We start from the raw sequence: 21,533 nt of genomic DNA, 5'->3' as shown, positions 1-21,533 counted from the left end.
AAAAGTACATGGGGTTACCAAGGTGATACCCCAGCTTTTGTCTAGGTTTTTGTACAAGGGCTAGACAGAACGTTTTTGACTCCTGGGGTAAATTTAGGTTTTTAAATAAGCAGACAGATAAATATATATACATTAACAAAGTAACCAATAAATGCATGTGCGGTAAAGTCTGTTTTTGAAATTCTCAAGATTCTTTATTTGTCACATGCATAGCTATACAGGAAAACACGCAGTGAAAAGCATCCTGATCCGCTTATCAAAAACTGTGCAAAGTTAGAAGAATATCAGTTAGATTAACAAAAAGTCATAGATTGAAAGATAACAGTATAGTAGAACATAATAAATAAGTAAAATTATGTGACTAAAGTAGAATTAAGTGTTAAGTTGCAATAGTATAGTAATTATTGTGCAAAACCAAAGTTAGACTAGTGCATAGTTTAAATGAGGCAGTTTGTTTGTTTATGCTACTGCAATCTTTAATTTTTTTATATTTTCTAATTTTCCTACTTTCATATCTTTAACTTTCTCCACATGTGTATAGGCCCAAAGGTTTTTTTTTTTTTTTTTTTTTTTTTTTTTTGAGCCTTTCTAATTTCAGCTGTTTCATAGTCTCTAACCTGCTCTGCATGTGTTTAGTGCCAACGTCTTTATGAAGTTCTACTTTTGTCTTTTACTCATTGTCTTTTAATTCTGACCTGGATTGGACGTGCTTTTTTTTCAATTCCACTTGTTCTGGGCTGATAATTAATTTCTTTATTTTCTGAATTTGCACCTCGATTATTCTTTTTTGCTGTTTTTTCTCTCCAACGCATTTGTGTTTCTTTTCTCCGCTCTGCTTTCTTCTTCGCTTAGATGTCGACATTTCATTTATAACGTACTGTCCTTACATGCTTTATATGCGCTGAGAGTCCTGGATCTGTGTGTGCTCAAATCCTTCACAAGACTGAATGTTTTGCTGCCTATTGTCGTATTTGATAGATTGTAAGTAGGGCGTGTCTTTGGTCTCGCGGGTCTTTAAAATGTCTTCCTAGAAGATCACGTATCATAGCCTTGCTTTTGCTTTCCAGGACAGTATTTCTTTTTATAATAGATAAGCAATTTAATGATGGAAAATCTTAACAATTGAGTCAAATAAAATGAAGCATAAAAATGTTGCTTTAGCAACAAGTATTTCAATGGCAAATAATTGACTTCTCATTAAGAAATTCCATTGTAACAAAAACCTACAGCCACTACAATCCTGTAGGACTGACTTTACCTACTCCTGTTGTAGACAGACAAAAACAATAGTGTATTGGCTTGCCTTGAAAAGAATTTGAATACAAGAGCAAAAATCTTAATTTGTTCAGGATCTATTGTTATTAACCTGAAGACTTTTTACTTTTACAGGGTGGCAACAATGCAGGGCACACAGTTGTGGTTGATTCAGTGGAATACAATTTTCACCTGTTGCCTAGCGGTATAATAAACAAGAATGCTGTGTCTTTTATTGGTAAGTATACATTGTTTTGTTTAAAAAGCAATATTAATGTTTTTCTGTATGAGTTTTTCCACCAGCTCAATACTAGACCAGTGACTTCACCAATCCACTCTTCTCTGGCAATTAATACAAAGCCTTCTACATCATTTTATACTGTAGTTTTTACTAAGCTCTCACATTAAAGAGTACATTTCACTATTAAAAATGTGACTGTACATCTTTAAGTTTGTATCCAGTAAATGGGCAGTACATGGTATTTGTCTTCTTACCCATCTTTGTTTCACCTGTTTTGTATGGCTTTATGGTGGTAAATATTTGGATATTTGGAACACATATGAACAATCTGTTTCTGTTTTAAAGGGAATGGTGTTGTGATTCATTTGCCTGGATTGTTTGAGGAGGCAGACAAAAACATGAAGAGAGGAAAAGGTGTGTATTTCTAATATTGCTTTTCAAAAATCTAACATACTGAAACCCACTTAATTCAGTTCCAGTTTGGGAGGGGAGTTGTTGACATAGCCTATTCTGGCAACTCTGGATGTAAAGCAGGAAAGGCCCATCACTGGGTTTACACATGCACACACCTACACATGCTCACAGGATCATTTTGAATTACAGTACACCCCCAAAATTCACGGGGGTTATGTTCCTAGAGCACCCACGAATTGTGAAAAACCGCGAATTATGGATGTGGTTAAAAAAAAATGCCTATTTTTATAGTTTAAACACTAAATATGCCCCCAAAACACTTTTAATTTCATTTCAACCTCCACTAAATACATTACCTAAAAAAAAAAAAAAAAAAAAAGAATGTAAAGGTCAACCCGTATACTGTACAGTACTGTCCTGATATTTCACCCGCAGTGCTAGAATGTGAAATACAGATATTACCGCTATATGTACTGTAGTTCTTGCAAGTGTGTTTTTCATTGCCAGAAGCCTTAGAAGGTGCAGGGCGTTTCGGGGCCATCTTGGGGCTTTAACCCTTAAACTGCCACAAACTTGGGGGTTAATGCATCCCTGGACACCAAATACGTTTTTTCCTGCATTTTTTAAGTAAATGTCACAATTCACAAAGAAAAAGTGAAATTTTAATGGAACACATTTTTTTTCATGCAAAGAGTATCACAATTACTGCAACACTGATCATTTTACACACTGCTAATGAACTATAAAAACTATTTAAAAAAACTACTGGAACAATATGTATAAGGTGCAACTGACGCCATTGATGAAATTCAGTAAATCACCGAGCCAACTGCACTTGAATTGGCTGCACACAAGCGCACAGAGGTAAACGCTGATACTTACAGGCTAGTCTAGTGCATGAAGTTTAGCGTTGATTTTGTGAAATTATATGCGAAAAGAATCTCTGCTGTTTTGTTCACCACTGCCTATTATGTTGTGATGGTATATTATAAGCAGGTTTAGAACATGGATGAATGAATCATTCATAACCAATGGAGCGAGATTCAGGCTACCAGAAAAGTACAGTGCTGGACTGCTCTGTGATGATCAAATGTGCAGATAGGGATTTCATTGTCCTGTGAATATGTGACTAGGGATGTCACAATACCAGAAGTTTTGCATTCGATACCAATACCAGTGAAATGGCACAATACTCCTGTTAATTTTATTAAAGTTCCCCTAATTATTCAGATAAACAATATAATGCCTTTTTCTGTAATAGAATACCAAATACTAGTGAAATACGTGGTCTCACGATCAGGTCCACAAATAAAATCCAAGTTAAACATAAGGATTTGCTGACACTTCATATGTTTTCTAAATAGTTGTTTCTTTTAAGTTCCTCTAGAAGTCATAGTGCACGCAGAACATTTCTGTTTTGGCAGAACAATCTTTTGTTTTCAACATGAAAAAAGTGCAGCTTTACATTGATCACATTGCTGATGCCACTTTTTAAAATATCAGTAAAAAATTTTCAGATACATTATTTAATATTTATACATTTACAATGAAAGTAATCTTACATTTTTTATTTGAATATTGAAAGGTAGTTTTGCTAAAATATGATTCTATAAAACCATATTTTCAGTCTTAGTTTTATCATCATGCATACTATTGTAAGCACTGCATATTTGCATGCTATGAAGGGTGGATTTCAGTCTGCTTATATTGGTGGTCCTAGTATAACAAGAAAGTAAATCATAGTAGTAGATGTCATTCTGAACAATGCCACCTTTACCTGTCAACTTATCATTCAGTAAATAGTGCTAACTCTGCATACTCTTAAAATTATTAGCTTTTCGATTTCTAATTCCCTCAAACTCAGATCTAAATTGTATTATGAATTTGATTATACAGCATCAGTTATAATAAATGTAATATGCCATTTATTTGTAATAAAAAAATTGCCCTGAAATAAATTGATTACAGTTATATACCCTGCAACTTAATTTATTAGTTGTTCACTTATATTACGTAAAATGTTAAGTATAGACTTGTAACTGGTACTAAGGAACATAACCTATCAATATTTAGCTTATGATACTCACTTAGTGAAATGAACACTTCACACATTCGCTAAAGGTGTTCTTGTCTTGATTTAACAAGCTGTGAAGCAAGAAGATGATAGATAGATAGATAGATAGATAGATAGATAGATAGATGGGATTAATAAAGTATCTATCTATCTTCATTAGGTAAGAATTAAACATTCAGTTATTATTGTGCAGTGTAAATGTTATTTTCTAAAATTTATGCAGTATGAAAGAACATCATCTGACTGCAAATTCCAGATTCTATAAATGGAAAATTTAAACCAAACTTTCAATATTGTTTTAGTTCCAGATTTCACCTGTAAAATGTGATTTAGCCAAAAATAGCTGTGAAACAAATATATAACTAACATCTGAGCAAAATTAATATTTGTACGGATGATCAGAAAGCTTTACAGATTGTGTTTAAAAAGGACTGCAGTTTATATTTAAAGGAAAGAGTGGAGAAAATATTAAGAGAAATGTTAAGTATAATATCTGTCATTGTTTTATGATCTGTTACTCATTTTTATTTTGGGCAGACTAGCAATGGTACTAGACCTCTCTTGGAGCTCCTTGGTTGCAAAATTAAAAGGTGTTTTCACATGCACAGTCTGCTTGCCTTCTGCCAAATCAGATGATTCATTACTTTGTTTCATTTTTGAGTTAATGTGGTTGCATTTCACCCAGGTAATTTTCAATCTAACCAGAATTAATAAACATACAGGTGGAGCATACTTACATTGCGATCACACTTCTGCCATGATGTTGACAATGGAGGTGTGTTAACTTTCATACTGTTTAGTAAATTTGAATCAAGCATTCCCAAGTGAACATTATTAACAAATATTTAAAGGCCTAAAGACAACAGGCTTGATTTTAAGATAACCTGAGAAGATGACATTCTGGCTATTGAAGAGTAAATGCACAACATCATACAGTGAAATGAAATTCCCATGATACATGAAATGTCGAAATGAAATTGAGGTACATTACTATATACCCTGCTCACCTTCATTAAAATATTTTATATACTAATAAATATATATATTTACAGCCCCTGTTTTTATTAATTTGTTATTTGTAGTATTGTGCAAGTTATCAATACAATTTTCTGATTTCTGGTTTGTGCCAAGTGATACTGGGATATGCTCCACTGCCCTGTGTCATTGATTTGTAATAGTTGGGATTGAGAATGTTTTCTGGTATGTGTTGTTTGTTTTTTTTTTTTTTTTAATTTCTCTTTTAGAAAATTGTGAAGTTTTGAGTGCAAATTCTAAGTTATATATTTTTCTTTAAGTCTTTTTTTTCTACATTTTCTTCATTATGGAATGTGTTACCTGTTATAATTGAAATGCAAACTGAGTAAAGTTAATTTCAAAGTTACAGTATACAGAATGTTGCATTGATTGTTAGTTTCCTGGCTTTGTCTATTCACTCACTTGTAATGGTGTGCTAATGCTCAGGCATTTGTTGTGCAGGTTTGGAGGGCTGGGAGGAGCGACTCAGGATTTCAGACAGAGCACACATTGGTAAGTGAATGAATGGTATAGCAAGATGGTCTGGAAAATGGGAAGTGGACATTATTATTAGTTGAGATATGTATAAATTGATTGCAACTGAAGCCTTTCCTTTTTTTTTTTTTTTTTTTCTACCAGTATTTAATTTTCACCAAGCAGCAGATGGGGCACAGGAACAGCAAAGACAGGAACAGGCTGGAAAAAAGTGAGCTATTACTTTGTACAAATTTCTTTGTCTTTGCCTGGTGCTTTAACCATACATTCAGAGTTTTAATACTTATCTGGTATAATACGATGTAAATTCATGTAGGGAAGTTTTTATTTTTTTTTATTTTTTTTATTTTTTTTATTATTGTGTACATATTGAGATACTACAGTGCAACTTAGCACCAACTTTTTTTGCATGAATGTAGTATTAGAAGGGTAAGGGCATTTTAAAAAAATTTTTAATACATTATATTCTGTAACATGTGAAGTTGTAAAGAAAGACAGTGGAAACCCTGCTGCTAGTCTGTCTCTTTACATAGTTATTTAACTTGTTTAAAAGATTGGAGAACCTCTCCAGTGCCAAATAATCATTTGCATATTTACATTACTACTTTCTGTTTCACAACCTTAGAATATTCCTTCCTCCAAGTGAGTCTTCAAACTTGTGATTTCACAAATCCAGAATTTTTGCATTTGATACCACAGCAAAAACATGTATCCCATTCAATATACTTTTATTAAGGTACCTCCATTATTTAAGTTAATAATATTGTGCATTTTTCTGTTATGAAATATCCCGTTTTTAAATACTGGCAGTAACAATTGCTTTAAAATACTGGTCCTTCAAAATGCAGGGCATAGATGGGAATCTCCCCAGTGTAACAACAAATGGGGTTTATATTCTCGGGGGGGATTTCAGCATAGGGTTATAAAGAACAATATCATTATAAACTGCTTGAATTACCATAGCATGTGCACATTTTACATATTCTGACATTTTCTGTCTGTAACTGAAAATTATGGCTTAAAATCAATTCTAAATATAAAAATTATAAACTTTATTATATATGTACTGCTGAATTAGTGAATTCCAAGACAGTTCAGGATATTTCTATGTAAACTAACTCTTAAATAGATAGATAGATACTTTATTAATCCCAAGAGGAAATTCACATACTCCAGCAGCCGCATACTGATAGAGAACAATATTAAATTAAACAGTGATAACAATGCAGGTATATAGACAGACAATAACTTTGTATAATTTTAATGTTTACAAACCCAACCCAACCCCCCCCCCCCCAAACCGGGTGGAATTGAAGAGTAGCATAGTGTGGGGTAGGAACAATCTCCTCAGTCTGTCAGTGGAGCAGGACATTGACAGCAGTCTGTTGCTGAAGCTGCTCCTTTGTCTGGAGATGATACTGTTCAGTAGATGCAGTGGATTCTCCATTATTGACAGGAGCCTGCTCAGTGCCCGTCGCTCTGCCACGGATGTCAAACTGTCCAGCTCCGTGCCTACAATAGAGCCTGCCTTTCTCACCAGTTTGTCCAGGCGTGAGGCGTCCCTCTTCTTAATGCTGCTTCCCCAGCACACCACTGTGTAGAAGAGGGTGCTCGCCACAACCGTCTGATAGAACATCTGCAGCATCTTATTGCAGATGTTGAAGGAATGGTTTTGTAACAATATGATTTTAGTGTCTGGTATGTGAGTGAACCACTCTGTTAAGTGTGTAACATTTGCAATTTTAAGATTTTATATTTGCATCATTAGTTGGTCAAAAATATTACTGAAGAGTAATATGTAACAGATGAGTCTAATTCAAATTTCAAATGTCAGAAACTCATGATGATTTTTTTCCAAATCTGTCCTAACTTTAAAGCTGCTTGTGTGAAATCAAACTTCTCAGTTTTACATGAATCTTTTGTTTCAGAACTCCTGTTAAATAGCTGTTTTTGATGTTTTTATAATTTCACATTTTGTTATTTGCTAATGCCTATACAAATCTAGAATTCGAAAATTACTTTGGCTGTCATTACCTGTACTGAAAAAAATGTTTAACTGTAAGGCAGCATCATATTCTTCAATGTACCAGCTATTCTTTTGGCAGAAGACACTAAGGATTAGGCTTCAGTAATGTAAAACTGGGTGGATGCAATTGGATGTCTCACTGCATGTCGCATTTCTAAACCCATTAAACCCTTTATGAAAATGGCGCTCAAAGTAGGAGCAGATATTTTTAACTGCAAAGATCAGAGGTGCTCTCGTTAACCTTGTCTGACAGAGAGCAAGTTTCTGATTATAATGAACTGTTGAAAAGTCTCCAATAAAACCCTATTAGACATGTAAATGTGTGTTGCCTGTGCAGAGAGCACATTGTATACATTTTAAAAATAAACCTATCCTGTTGCAAGGGAAAACCTTTCTGTAGCATCAAATTATACATTGGCATTTGACAGTATCAATGGATTAGTGGTAAACGTGAATGGTATATTGTCGGAGGTGCTATTTGTGCTCTCTGTTGTTCACCGTTATGATGATAGTATAGGATTCGATGCAAGTTGGAAAGAATTGACAGGTATATACATGAAAATATTAACTGCAAAATATGCATTTGAAATAAACTGTCTTACACTCCATCAAAAGTACTACCTTTTAAGAGAGCTGATAACGAATTGCCAAAGGAGATACAGATTTCAGTACTGAAAACACCTGAATCAACTAATCTGCCTAACAGCACCTGTAGATGCGCAGATGAGGCTACACAACACCCACCTTCTGACTGCATGAGTAACCTAATAACTAAAGAAATTTTAACATTACTGTCTATAGAAAGGCAAGCATGCCATTAGAAAACTGTGACAGTGTTTTAATTTGTTATATATCCTTAGACTACAATGCTTATCTAAACTGTATTTGCTACTGTTATGTCATAAAGTGATACAATAGTTAAAATGACAGGAAAAAATCATAGCATACAGAGGCAGTTCTGAAACTTTTGGAGCCCAGTAGCTGCAGTGGTCTCTCTCTCTCTCTCTCTCTCTCTCTCTCTCTCTCAACCCCCCCCCCCCCCCTTGTGCTACTGAGCTTAGAATGGATGACAGCAATTTTAGCTTTTTCTTTTTTGTCAGCATCAAGTCTTTTGTTCAGTATCTTTTGGTCTTTCCCTGAAACCCTTGACTTAAAATACATGGACTAGAGAAATTGGGGATGGGTGTTTTAGGAAGAATCCCTCTGAGTGTTGTCTTTGTAGCAAAGGATTTTGCTGCTGTTCACTATATACTTTTTAAGCGGGTGTCCCTGGATGTGTGTTCTCATTGGCTGGATTGAAGATATGGCTCCACGAGTCTAGCCTGTATGTGATCTGCTGTTTCTTTCAGCGTCTTTAAAGTTTGTCTTTCCAGTTATCGATCAAAAGTTTCCAGTCGTTTAAAAACACTGTCATCAACACAATCAGCAGTAAGTGTTTGTATTTAACAAGATAAAAATGCTTCATTCAACTAAAGTGAATTCTTTGGAAATTAACCCTATACAACAATGCTTTAAAAACAAAAGCTGTAACCAGTTGGCAACCACAGTGTTACCTTGGCCTTATTAAAGATGCTGCAGTCAGTATAGGTTCCCTTTACAGAATACATACTAATTAAGCCGCAAACAATTGTTTTCAGTAATCTGGTTTAAAATTACATTAGTGTGATTGTTTATGTGCCTACATAGTGATAGATATTTACTGACTTAGAATAGGTACTTTCTATAATTATTGATTTTAACTTCATGGAACAGACTTTTATATCCTATTTTATTAATTTGTTTTCCTGTTGTCTGTCTTTGACTAAAAAGAGCAACAGGGATGAGTGGTGCAGTCATTTAAGTGAGATACATTATTAGTTCTTAATGTTTTCAATGGACACAGTAGCTTTTAATGTTATTATTTGGTAGTGAATATATACTCAATTCAAAATTTTGTTCATGTTTTGGATAGAAATTAATACCCTTTTAATTAGTATACAATTAAATTCATTTAAAAATATAGTCAAGACATTGATAATGGTGTTAATGCCTGGTTTACATTTTTGTTTGTTTACACATGACTGCAAAGAAGTCATTCCTTCAGTATTATAATGGTACAATCCCTTAGCTCATTCTTAATTAGTCATGCTTAAATGCTATTTGGTTATAAGGGATAACTTTATAATTGCATTAGCACAGCTGAAACCTTTTCTTCTCTTCAGTAAAGGAAGTAAGTTGTCTTTCCTTGGTTGGAAAGGTACTGCCATTCCTAAAGTTTAGGTATATGTTGAAAACGGCCAAAGCAAAACAGCTTTCAAAAAAAAAGTATGATTCTATTGCTTTTTTTTGTCAATTGAAGGTTATTCCATGTGTCAGGTTGCCATAAAACTATAAAGATTATCATACAAAGGAGTCTAATATTGTCTCAAGAGAAGAGGGCAAACTGGATCTAACCAGGATAGAAAAAGAAGGGGAAAGGGGATACACAATTGCACGAGAGGATAAGTACATCAAAGTCTGAAGTTTGAGAAACAGACACCTTACAGGTCTTCAGTTGACTTCTTCATTAAACACATGCCAAATAACAGTGTCAACTGTAACAAAGAAAAGATGACTCTTGGATGCTATGTTAAATTTGACTATGGGGTGAAAGGTAATTCCATCCACTGCACCACAGAGTAATGTTGTACGTTTCACGGTGCAGATTTGGGAAATGGCAGGTGGAGTACCGAGATGTCCTTGTGCTTTATCTCAGAATTATCTTGAAGAGGCTTTATCCACATAAACTATATGTGGCTACCATTGGGATTCTGGAGAACCTTGCATGTTTTCAGAAGAACATAAAGAATGAGAGTATGCAGGTTTTCAGTACAGAAGTTGTTTATCTGTAAATCCTACTTCTAGCATTCACCATACGGTACTGTTAATCAGTCTTATGAACTTCTTGAAATGTTTTGAACACTAAGATGGTTCATGCCTTAAGTATGGAATTGCTCAGTGTTTATAAACACAGTAGTGTAACCCATATCCCCAATGTTTATAATAGTATTTTTTATTTTTTTTGCTAGCTCAGGTAAATTAATCATATCTCAATGTTAGCATATTTGTAATGTAAAACACAAAAGATGTCATTATTAGACTAAGCTGATCCTGCAAAAAAATCCTAGGCATAAAAAGCAAACCAAAAACTTGAGAAAGCGATGTTGCATCTTTAGAAATGAGAGTGTACGAAATACCAAAAGTAATTTCAGCTTTCTAAAAGAAAAATGAGATCTGAGACTTGAGGACAAATGGCAATTCATTAGAATTTCTTCCATTTATTGTGATGTAGTAGGGTCTATGTTTAAGTGAAAAGCCTTCTGTTAGGATTGTTTATGCCATGCTTTGAAATAGATGAGAAAGGATATGAATCTTAAACTGTGTTTTATAAAAATTGAAAAGAACAATGAAGAAGAGTATTTAATGTTATTTCTTCAAGTTCTTATGTGGTCTCTCCCAAAGATCCTTACTTATGGCCCTGGAGGGCTTCATTGGCTTCAAGCTTTTGTTCTAACTAGTTTACCAACAAGAAGCCAGTTCTCACTGTTAATGAAACTTGACTTTTAATTATATGGCTTGTTAGTGCTTTCACTCTTTGAAGACAAATCTTTAGCACTTCATAAATTTTCTAGCAATATTATCTGTATTGTTTTGTGGACCAGAACAGGGGTATAATTTTTGGTCCTCATTTTTCTCTTTCATTTATTTCTAATCAGTTATTAACACAAATACTTCATTATGCATATACACATGTTTAAATTGGACCAGGTTATTTGGAGATTTATTGGGTACTTTTGTCATTTGAAATTAAAACCTAAATTAAAACTTTAGAACATTCATCCACACAGAGCTTGCCAGTCCTATGCACGTAATTCTTCTAAAATAAAATCAAGTCTAGTTTTTAAAGTCCTAGTATCTTGGTAGTTTATTCCATGCATCTCTGTTTCTATATGTAAAGAAAAACATCCTAACATTTGTGCAAAATTTGCCCTTAACAAGTCTTCAGCTGTGTCCCCGCGTTCCCGATTAACTCATTTTAAAATAACAGTCTTGATCCACTGTACTAATTCCTTTCATAATTTTAAACACTTCAGTCATGTCTCCTCTTAATCTTCTGTTACTTAAATTAAAAAGGTTTGGTCTTTTAATCTTTCCTCATAATTCATCCCCTGTAGTCCTGGAATCCGTTCTCTGGACTTTTTCCAGGCTACTATGTCATTTTTGTAGTCTGGAGACCAAAAGTGTACACAGTACTCCAAGTGAGGCCTCACCAGTTTGTTATAATGCTTGAGCTAACTTCCTTGGACTTCTACTCTGCACATCGTGCTAAATAACCTAACATTCTATTAGCATTCTTTATGGTTTTTGAACACTATCTGGCATTTGATAGCGTTGGGTGCACTGTGACTCCTAAGTCATAAAGTGTAGTTGCAATTTTCAGACATCGGATCTAATATTTTTACTTCCTACATGTAATACTTTACATTTACTTATATTCAATTTCATCTGCCCAGGCCTGTATGCTGTACCCTCTGTAATGATTCAACAAATTCCATCATTATCTGACACTGCACCTAGGTTTGTATCTGTAAACCTAACCAGCTTGCTACTTATATTCCTGTTCAAATCATTTACAAGAAGTTTACATGAACTTAGGGTGAATTCTGTAAAACTCACTTTATAACCTTTGCACAGATTTTTACTGACAAACTATGAATTTGGCATGTCATTTAAGACATCAGCTTTGTACAGGACAAAAATATTTTTTCCAACAATGTTCACAGACAGATATTGTAAATTCTATCACAACTAGGGGGCTCCGCCCCCTGCTCGCTTCGCTCGCCAACCCCTGGTGTTGGGAATGACAAAGAGCGTGATGTATGAATGAGATATAGAATAGTGTGACGGTGTAGATGATGCAAATAGAAAGCAAACAATAAAGTGTGTGGCACAGTGTAAAGGTTTATTTTAAAATTTCTTTGTACACGCCGTTTAAGTGTAAAAGGTAATTCCAGCTCAGAACTTGTAAGGTCATTTAAGATGATTATTGTTGTGATCAGAGTCAAGTTTGTCAGAGCTTAGAAAGAGTTGTGTCTCTCCAGGAAGTAATGGAATGACTTGGGTATTAATGTTTTCCATATTAATATTTTTTGGACATAATATAGTGCGTTGTGTTAAAAGAGGCATTTGGTCTAATGAGATTGCTGTTCGAAATGTCTCTGTAACTAAGTTGTCACAGATAAAGGCTTGAGGAATTGTAATATGTGCCTGAAGTCCAGCTGTATTGGTGAGTGTACCATCTCTCAGTTGTAATAAGTTATGATAATAATTGTTATGATCTGGTTCTGGACATCGTATCTTTTTTACTAACTGTATCTTTTGAAAGCAATGCCAATTGTCTGCGTATTTTAAGGTGCACTGAACAATAGCTGAGTGCATGGCATCTGGAAGAATAGCTAATCACTGTCTAAAATCTCCTCCTCATAAAAGTACCTTTCCTTCAAATCGAATATTATTATTCATAAACGTTTGTAGAAGTTTATGAATGGTGTTGAGTAAGTGACTTCATGCCATTGAACATTCATCAATAAACAACATTTTTTCAAGACGGATGTCACGTGCAGTGCCACCGTTAATGTTCATAGTGGATACCGATTTGTAGGATCTAATGTAGTTGATAAAGATTTCACTTTCAGGTACATCGTCAGTTATAAGCCTCTGTAGATATTCAGTATATGAATGTAAAGAAGGCAGTCTAATTTGACCCTTTTGACAACAACGTGTAAATGTATAACTTGTATTTCCAGTTGTTTCTTCAGGGAAGTGAACTGAATGACAATGATTGCAAATGACATTCATTAATCCGAATGAATTTTACTGGTGTATGTTTTTCTTGTGCCGTTTGAGAGGCGCGTTGTTGCATGTGTAGTATTTGGGACGTGTTGTTTTGGAGCTGTAATCGATTTGCCTGTGCTGTGTGAGAAGCCCGTTGTAGCCTTCGCTGCCATTAACGTATGTCTGAGACGGGAGGTGTTTCGTTTTGAATCCGTGCCTGTTGCGATGCAGCACTTTGATTGATAGTTTGCGTCATGTGGATCTAGGATGTAGATTTGTGCATATTTGCGTTGTTGATTTGTTTCAGGGTGCACTGTTCCAATGCGATGCAGTATTTGTGCACATATGCGAAAGTAGTATGGGCCATTGCCTTTTGGTGGCCTGATATTTACTCCGGTATATGCAAAAGCAAATGAACCATTGTAGGATCTAATGCAGTTCATAAAGTTTTTACTTTTAGGTACATCGTTGGTTAGAAGCTTTAGTTGAGCTTTGCGTTTTTGGAGTCGAGACATTTTTTCTTTTAGAAATATGGATAAGTAATAAGGAGAATTGCACTCACTGTTAATATGGAGCCTTTTCTGCGGTTGAACGGTTAATAGTGCCTTATTGTAATGAGATCCACCTATGCTGCATAGCCGTCTATTTTGTTGTTTCTTTCGTTTTCGTGTGTTTGTTCCTGTTATCCTTTCCTTTTCGTTTTGTACCCGTGACCGTGTATTCATGACTTGTTTCTTTCTCAGCATGCGAAATATGGATAAGTAATAAGAAGGATCGCAGTCACTGTTAATATGTTTCTTTTTCTGCAGTTGAACGGTTAATAGTGCTTTATTGTAAGGAGATCCACCAATGCTGACACCTATGCTGTCTAGTGTGAAGGTGTTGATGTTCACTTTAGAATATGTGGCTTTGGGTGTCACTTCTTATGGATGTGTGTGTGTGTGTGTGTGGGGGGGGGGGGGGGTGGGGGGGGTGTTGAGGATTGTTGTCGCGCGAGCGTCTTCTTTCTTTTTGTGTTCCTGTGTCTTGTTGAATCCCCCTCTTTGTGTGTGTCCCGTCCCTTGCTTGTAGGGTCTGTGGGGTGGTTTTGTGTTCTTTTTTTTGTGTTCCATGGGCTTGTTGAATCCCCCTCTTGGTGTGTGTCCCGTCCGGTGCCTGTAGGGGGGGGGTGCCTTGCTGTTGTGCGCGAGCCTCTTTTTTTTTTTTTTTTTTTTGGGTCTAGTTTCGTGTGCAATGTGTTTCGTGCTTTGCTTGCGTTTGAATACTTTTATATGTGCCGTTTCCTTTTTTCGGTGCTCTTTGCGCCTCATTTCTCAATTTTTCCTGTGCTCACTCCTTTTTTCTGTGGTCTTGTCCGCCTCTCGCGGCCCCTCATCCGCCTCTCTCGCCCTCTACTATCCGCCTTTCTCGGCTCCTCAGCCGACCCTCGCGGACTCTTTTTGCGCCTGCGCAGTACGTCTTTTTGCAGCTACGGCCCATTGCCGGATGTGCCTGCGTCCATCATCCGGTTTAGCATTCTCGGTTAGTAATATGGATTCTAATTGGTCACAAGTTTACATATATTTTAACTGTACCTTTTAAACAGCTTGGAAAATTTCAGAAAACAATGTCAAGCCTTTAGGTCTGATAGCCAGTTAACCTAATTGGAATCAACATGTGGATATATGTGAAGGCCTACCATCAAACTAACTGCCTCTTTGCTTGACATAATGGGAAAAGAAAAGAAGACAGCCAAGACCTCAGAAAAAAAACGGTAGATCTCCAAAAACCTGGTTAAACCTTGGGAGCAATTTCCAATCGTCTAAAGGTTCCATGTTTATCTATATAAATAATAATATCTATACTAATAAAAGGCAAAGCCCTCACTGACTCACTCATCACTAATTCTCCAACTTCCCGTGTAGGTAGAAGGCTGAAATTTGGCAGGCTCATTCTTTACAGCTTACTTACAAAAGTTAAGCAGGTTTCATTTCGAAATTCTATGCGTAACAGTCATAACGGCCGACAAGTCCACCATGTTAAACTCTTATTTATGGCCCCATCTTCACAAACTTTGGTAGGCGGCTTCCCTGCACTAACTGAAACCGATGTATGTACTTATTTCGGTGGTATGACGCCACTGTCGGCCGCCATATTGAACTTTCCAATGGTCTTTGTTACTTATGGGCCCATCTTCAAGAAATTTGGTACGCGGGTTCCCAACGCTACCTGAATCCTACTTACGTACATATATACATCCATAGCCTGCTGCTCAGTCGCCGTGTGAGGCGCCGTTGGGTCCCCCATCCCCACGCCTCCCACATAGTTGGCTGCCTGCCTATATAAGGCCGTCTGTCGCTCCGGTCTCTTCATTCCCTTCCTTGCTTCGCCATGGTATTCACGTCTCCCTGTTGATAACTGCAGCCTTTTTATTTAATCCATGGCTTCTCTGCTGTTTTATTATTCGTTTATTACGATTATAGTTATTGTGTAGGTATTTTAGACTTAGTTTACATTGTTCAGGTACCCATTTCCTTTATCGTTCCAACCGTACCCCCATTAACATGTCTATCGAGGTGATCACCATCGATCAAAGAACTGTCACTTACTGAGTGGTTTCCATGCCCGGAGATGGTGACTGCCTTTTCCATTCTCTGTGTTACATATTGCACAGCCATATCAGGCTCACTCTCGATATCCGGAGGAACATTGTGTCTTATGTATTGAATGACTGGGACAGGTTCAAGGTGTGGACTGATGATGGTACAGGAGATAATTATACTACACAGGAGCACTATAATAGTGAAATGCTTAAGCCCTTCACCTATGGTTCTGCATGTGAGTTGATGGCTGCCGCTGAATTGTTCGGTTGTCGCTTTCAAGTGTACCGAAATGGCCAAATATTTTACACCTTTGGACAACCACCAATGACTCTTAAACATCTTAGATTCACAGGTGACGATTTGAGTAGTGGACACTTTGATGTTTATGAATGTTTAAACTCTCAAAAGCTGGATGCGAAGTTATCGATGAAACCCATTTCAATTCAGACACCTCCAATTTCCAGTAAGGCTCTGCTTCGCAATGACAATAAGTCTCCGGGACAGACCCTACAAAAGGTTGGCATTGATTTGAGGCTAGATTGCTTTTCACATGGCCAAATATACGTTGCATGCTCAAGAGTAAGCTCAGCACACAGCTTGGTCATATTACAACCGGAGGGCCGAACTGACAGCGTGGTATACAAAGAGATCCTTAACAAATAATTATTGGTATATTTTCCCTCAGTTTAAAAAAATAAAGTTTACTTTTCTTAATAAAAATTTTAAAGCTGTATTTCACCACTGCGAAGTGCGGGTATTTTGCTAGTGTAAATATAAACACCATGGGATCACACAGCCGTCATACCGCTCAGAAAGGAGATGCATTCTGTCTCCTAGAGAAGAATGTACTTTGGCATCAAAAGTGCAAATCAATCCCAAAATAGCAGCAAAGGACCTTGTGAAGATTCTGGAGGAAATAGTATCTATGTCCACAGCAAAATTAGTCCTATATCGAAATAACCTACAAGCCTGCTCAGCAAGGAAAAAGCCATGGCTCCAAAGCCATCATAAAAAAGCCAGATTGTAGTTTGTACTGGCATGTGGGGACAAAGATCTTACCTTCTGGAGAAATGTCCTCTGGTGTAATAAATCCAAGATAAAACTGTTTAGCCATAATGACCGTCGTTATGCTTGGAGGAACAAGGGTGAGGCTTACAAGCCAAAAAACACCATCCTAGCCGTCAAGCATGGGGTTGGGAGTATCATGTTGTGGAGGCGCCTTGCTGTAGAAGGGACTGGTGTGCTTCACAAAATAGATGGCATAATGAGGAAGGACAATTATGTAGATATACTGCAGCGACAACTCAAGAGCTCGGCATGGAAGTTGAAGCTCACTCGCATGTGGGTCTTCCAAATGAGCAATGACCCCAAGTGTATCTCCAAAGTTGTGGAAAAATGGCTTAAGGACAACAGGGTTAAGGTATAGGAGTGGCCATCACAAAGCCCTGTCTTCAATCCAGCTGAATATTTGTGAGTAGAACTAAGAAGCGTGTGCGAGTAAGGAGGCCTACAAACCTGTCCCAGATACACCAATTCTGTCTGGAGGAATAGAACAAAATTTCAGCAACTTATTTTAAGAAGCTTGTGGAAGACTACCCAAAATGTTTGGCTGAAGTTAATTTAAGGGCAATGCTACCAAATATTAACAAAGTGTATGTAAACTTGTGACCCACTGGAGTTGTGATATAGTCAATAAAATGTGAACTACTCTGTCTGTGAACGATGTTGGGGAAAAAAATTACTTTTGCCTTGCACAAAGTAGATGTCTTAAACGATATGCCCAATTTATAGTTTATTAGTATAAAATCTGTGGAGGGGTTATAAAGCGAGTTTTAAGGAATTCACCCTAAATGTATATAAACTTCTGATTTCAACTCTATATTAAGAATAACAGAGGCCGTACCACTGACCTCTGTGGAACACCAATCTTAACATCAGCCAATTCTGACAGACAGGGTACCTCGGACCGTAACTGTCTGCATCCTGAACTCCTGCTTCTTTTAGTTTTAAAGCCCAATTTCTCATGTGGCACCATTTCAGATGCTTTCTGAACGTCAAGATAAATAATATCGTGCTCTACTTTGATCATATCCTTTTATTGCTTCCTCAGAGAATTCCAGCATGTTGGTAAAACATGACCTTCCTCTTCTGAACCCATGCTGACTGTTGTGAAACTCCTGTTCTTGCCATGTGTTGCTCAATCTTTCTCTTAGTAATTCTCTTAGTAATTCCACGTTCCTTAGTAACGTGATGCACGTTAAGCTTACTGACCTGTAATTTGCTTGGATCTGCCTGGTCAACCTTTTAACATAACTGGGATAATATTTGCCATTTTCCAGTCCTTTGGAATTCCCCCAGTGTGCAATAATTTTCTGAAAATATGTGTCAAGGGGTTATATATGTACTAATTAACCTCCTTAAAAATTTGAGGATTAATATTATCTGATTCTGTTGATTTTGTTTGATTTCAGCCCATTAAATCTAAGCAGAACTCCTCGCTCTATAATTTCCAAATCACTGAATACATCCTTAGTAGTTCCTTTTACCACTGGAAGGTTATCTGCTTCCTCACGTATGGAAACCTCAGTTTAGAATGAGTTTAAAGCATCTGTTATTTCACCGTCTGCATTTTTAATTCCCCTTTATTATTCCTGATGCACTTCATGTCCTCCTTAACTGTTCTTTGCTACTAAAATGCTAAAAGAATCTCTTTGGGTCATTTTTCACCTTATCTACTATATTACTCTCTAACTGCCTTTTAGCCTTCCTAATATCCTTAATGGTTGTCCTCATGTTCTCATATGCCCTATGGTTCACATTGGAGTTATTAATCTTATAGATTTTATTCAGCTGTTTTTTTTCCTTTGCAGCTTCTTTTTCAAAAAATTTTAATAACCCACTAGAGTTTTTTTAATATCCTACTATTTACAAATGTAGGTATGTACCTGTCCCACATTATATGTAAAATGTTTTTGAACCTTTTCCAATGCTTCACGACTGTTTGTACACTTAAAAGCTTATCCCAATCTATCCTCCTTAGACTTTGCCACATCTGCTCAAAATTTGTCCTACCAAAGTTAAACTTAATAGTTTTAGTCTTTGCATCCATGCACTTCCAAAACACTGAAATTTGTATTATGTTATGGTCACTTGACCCTAGTGGTTCAATCATCTCTACACCCTCAATTCAATCCTGATTATTACAAAATAATAAATCTAGGCAGGCTTCCCCCCCATGTTGGTGCTTTAACATACTGTATTAAAAACAGTCACTGATTACTTCTAAAAAATCCTAGACTTGTGCTCTATTTGCAGGGTTATTCAAGTTAATATTCAGTATTCCCCTGTAAACTTGCCTTTTTAATACTACTAAAAAGATGTGCATTGAAATTTCTGTCTGCATTGGACAGTCTATAACACTTCTAAATTAAGACCTCTTTCCCTAATGCTTTCCAGACGAAGTTAGATGTCCTCTCTAAGATGGGGCTCATCATCCAACTATAGAGGACTTGCATTTAAATTCTGTTTGACATACCATATATACTCGAATATAAGCCAAGTTTTTTAGCACCCAAAATGTGCTGAGAAACGTCACCCTTGGCTTACATTCGAGTCGGGTCCCACTGCCCCCTGGTATACGAACAAGCCAGTTTCCCTTTCGGTTTCGGTTTGTGTGCACCGATGATTTCCGTATGTGTTCAGTCTCTCCCTGTGCAGTGAGCGAGAGAGACACACGCACGCACGCGAGAGAGAGATATCATATTGTTTTTGTTGACCCTCTTCTCCACTTACAGAGCTAGTTTACTGTTTTTCTTTGAAATAAATACTCAAAAACATTTAACCTACTGATGCCTCAATTAATGTACAGTAATTTTATTGGCATTTATTTTGATTATTGAAACTTACCAGTAGCCGCTGCATTTCCCACCCTAGGCTTATACTCAAGTCAATAAGTCTGCTTTTCTGTATTTACATGCTTTCCCTTGGCCATATTATCCGTAGCTATGGACTGGGTTATCATTTTTATGCAGATGATATTCAACTCTATTTCAATGTTAAAAGTGGAACTTCATCAGAGCTTTCTCAGCTCACAACCTGCCTTAGTGAAATTAAAACCTGGATGGAGCAGAACTCTTTAAAGTTAAATTGCAATAAATCTGAACTCCTGCAAATTGGGACTAAAATGCAACTTAATAAAATGAGCTCCTTCCCAGTCTATCTTGGCAGTGATCTCATCAGATCTGCATCTACTGTAAAAAAATCTTGGTGTCATTTTTGAATTCGTCCCTGTGTGTGTGTGGTAGACCATCAATTATGTTGTCTGTTTCTTTTTTTTTTCAGAATTCACTGTCTTAATCTTCTTTATTTATTTATCTGGTGTGTACAATGCTATATACTGTATACGCTGCCGTTCTTTATTATATTCTGTAAATGCGTTGAGCATGGGAAAGGCGCTATATAAATAAAATGTATTATTATTATTATTATTATTATTAAGTTTTTCCAGTTTTTGTAGGTAAAATTAGGTACTTTGGCTTATAGTCTGGTCGGCTTATACTCGAGTATATATGGTAAACAACAAATCCAACTCCTTTTCTGTTCTGTGTATGCTTCCTAAAAATGTGAATCCCTCTGTTCTCTAGGTTCTGTTATTGCTATAATATAATTATGCTCCGCTTCTACAACTCCAACTCCCTTGTTTTATTTTTGATACTTCTAGCATTAAGGCAAGCTATTTTTAATGTGTTACTTATTTTACTTTTGCATTTAAAGTTTGGGTTAGAATTTACATTACTATACATTTTTATTTTTACACTATTGTTCCTTCGTGTTCAGTTCTAAACCTGGCCTGTCCTAAACTATGACTAAATACTGTGACTGGAAGTAGTCTTTTAGATTATCTTTATATAAAACTAGGGGGCTCTGCCCCCTGCTCGCTTTGCTTGCCAACCCCCAGACGGGTGCTACGTGCTAGCCACTTCACGGATCTGCCGCTCGCAGATATACAATTTAAACAGATTGTTATTTTCATGGGAATTGTTACATATGGATAATAGAACTATTTTACATTATAGCGAGTAATTAGTAAAAAAAAAATAGTAAAACGTAATAAATTGAAAGAAAATGATGTTTCATGTTGAGTTAGAGGTATTCTTTGCATTATACATTTTTGTTCTGTTTGTTTTTGAAATTAATATGCAAATACTTTTACTGTAAAACTTGAGTACAAACAATTTTTTGAATTAACTTTTCATCGGTATTGCATTGAATTTTGATTCCATGTTTGGACTTACATCGTGACAACCCAGCGTATAACTGCCCGTGAGTAAATATCGTTTCTTTCTCTCTAATAAATAAACCGACTTTTTCAAATGTTTGTTCCTATGATTTGTTAATTGCAATAGCAAAAGCTTTTCTAATGGGATACTGTAAATGTTTTAATATGAATGGCATATCAAGATCTCCTTTGGTGTCAAATGTTATCCACAGAAGATGTAATACATTAACTTTCTTGTTGCCTGTTAAAATTTTACATGTCAGAATTGTTCGACCAATTTTGAATACAACTAATCTTGTCCT

At 36.2% G+C, this 21,533-nt stretch overlaps 1 protein-coding gene across 1 annotated transcript in view; it reads left to right on the top strand.

Moving 5' to 3' along the window:
- The window catches only part of LOC114657895 (adenylosuccinate synthetase isozyme 2-like), a 59,978-nt gene that overhangs the window by 12,313 nt on the left and 26,132 nt on the right, over positions 1–21,533 (top strand). Inside the window, exons 2-5 of the mRNA XM_028809854.2 lie at positions 1,390–1,492; positions 1,841–1,909; positions 5,460–5,510; positions 5,637–5,703. Coding sequence (XP_028665687.1) covers positions 1,390–1,492; positions 1,841–1,909; positions 5,460–5,510; positions 5,637–5,703 — 290 coding nt within the window. The remainder of the gene's footprint in view (positions 1–1,389; positions 1,493–1,840; positions 1,910–5,459; positions 5,511–5,636; positions 5,704–21,533) is intronic.

This window comes from Erpetoichthys calabaricus, chromosome 1 (assembly GCF_900747795.2).
Source record: "Erpetoichthys calabaricus chromosome 1, fErpCal1.3, whole genome shotgun sequence".
Classification (NCBI taxonomy): domain Eukaryota; kingdom Metazoa; phylum Chordata; class Cladistia; order Polypteriformes; family Polypteridae; genus Erpetoichthys; species Erpetoichthys calabaricus.
The sequence above is the reverse complement of the archived record's forward strand: the minus strand, read 5'-3'. Positions and strand labels throughout refer to the sequence as shown.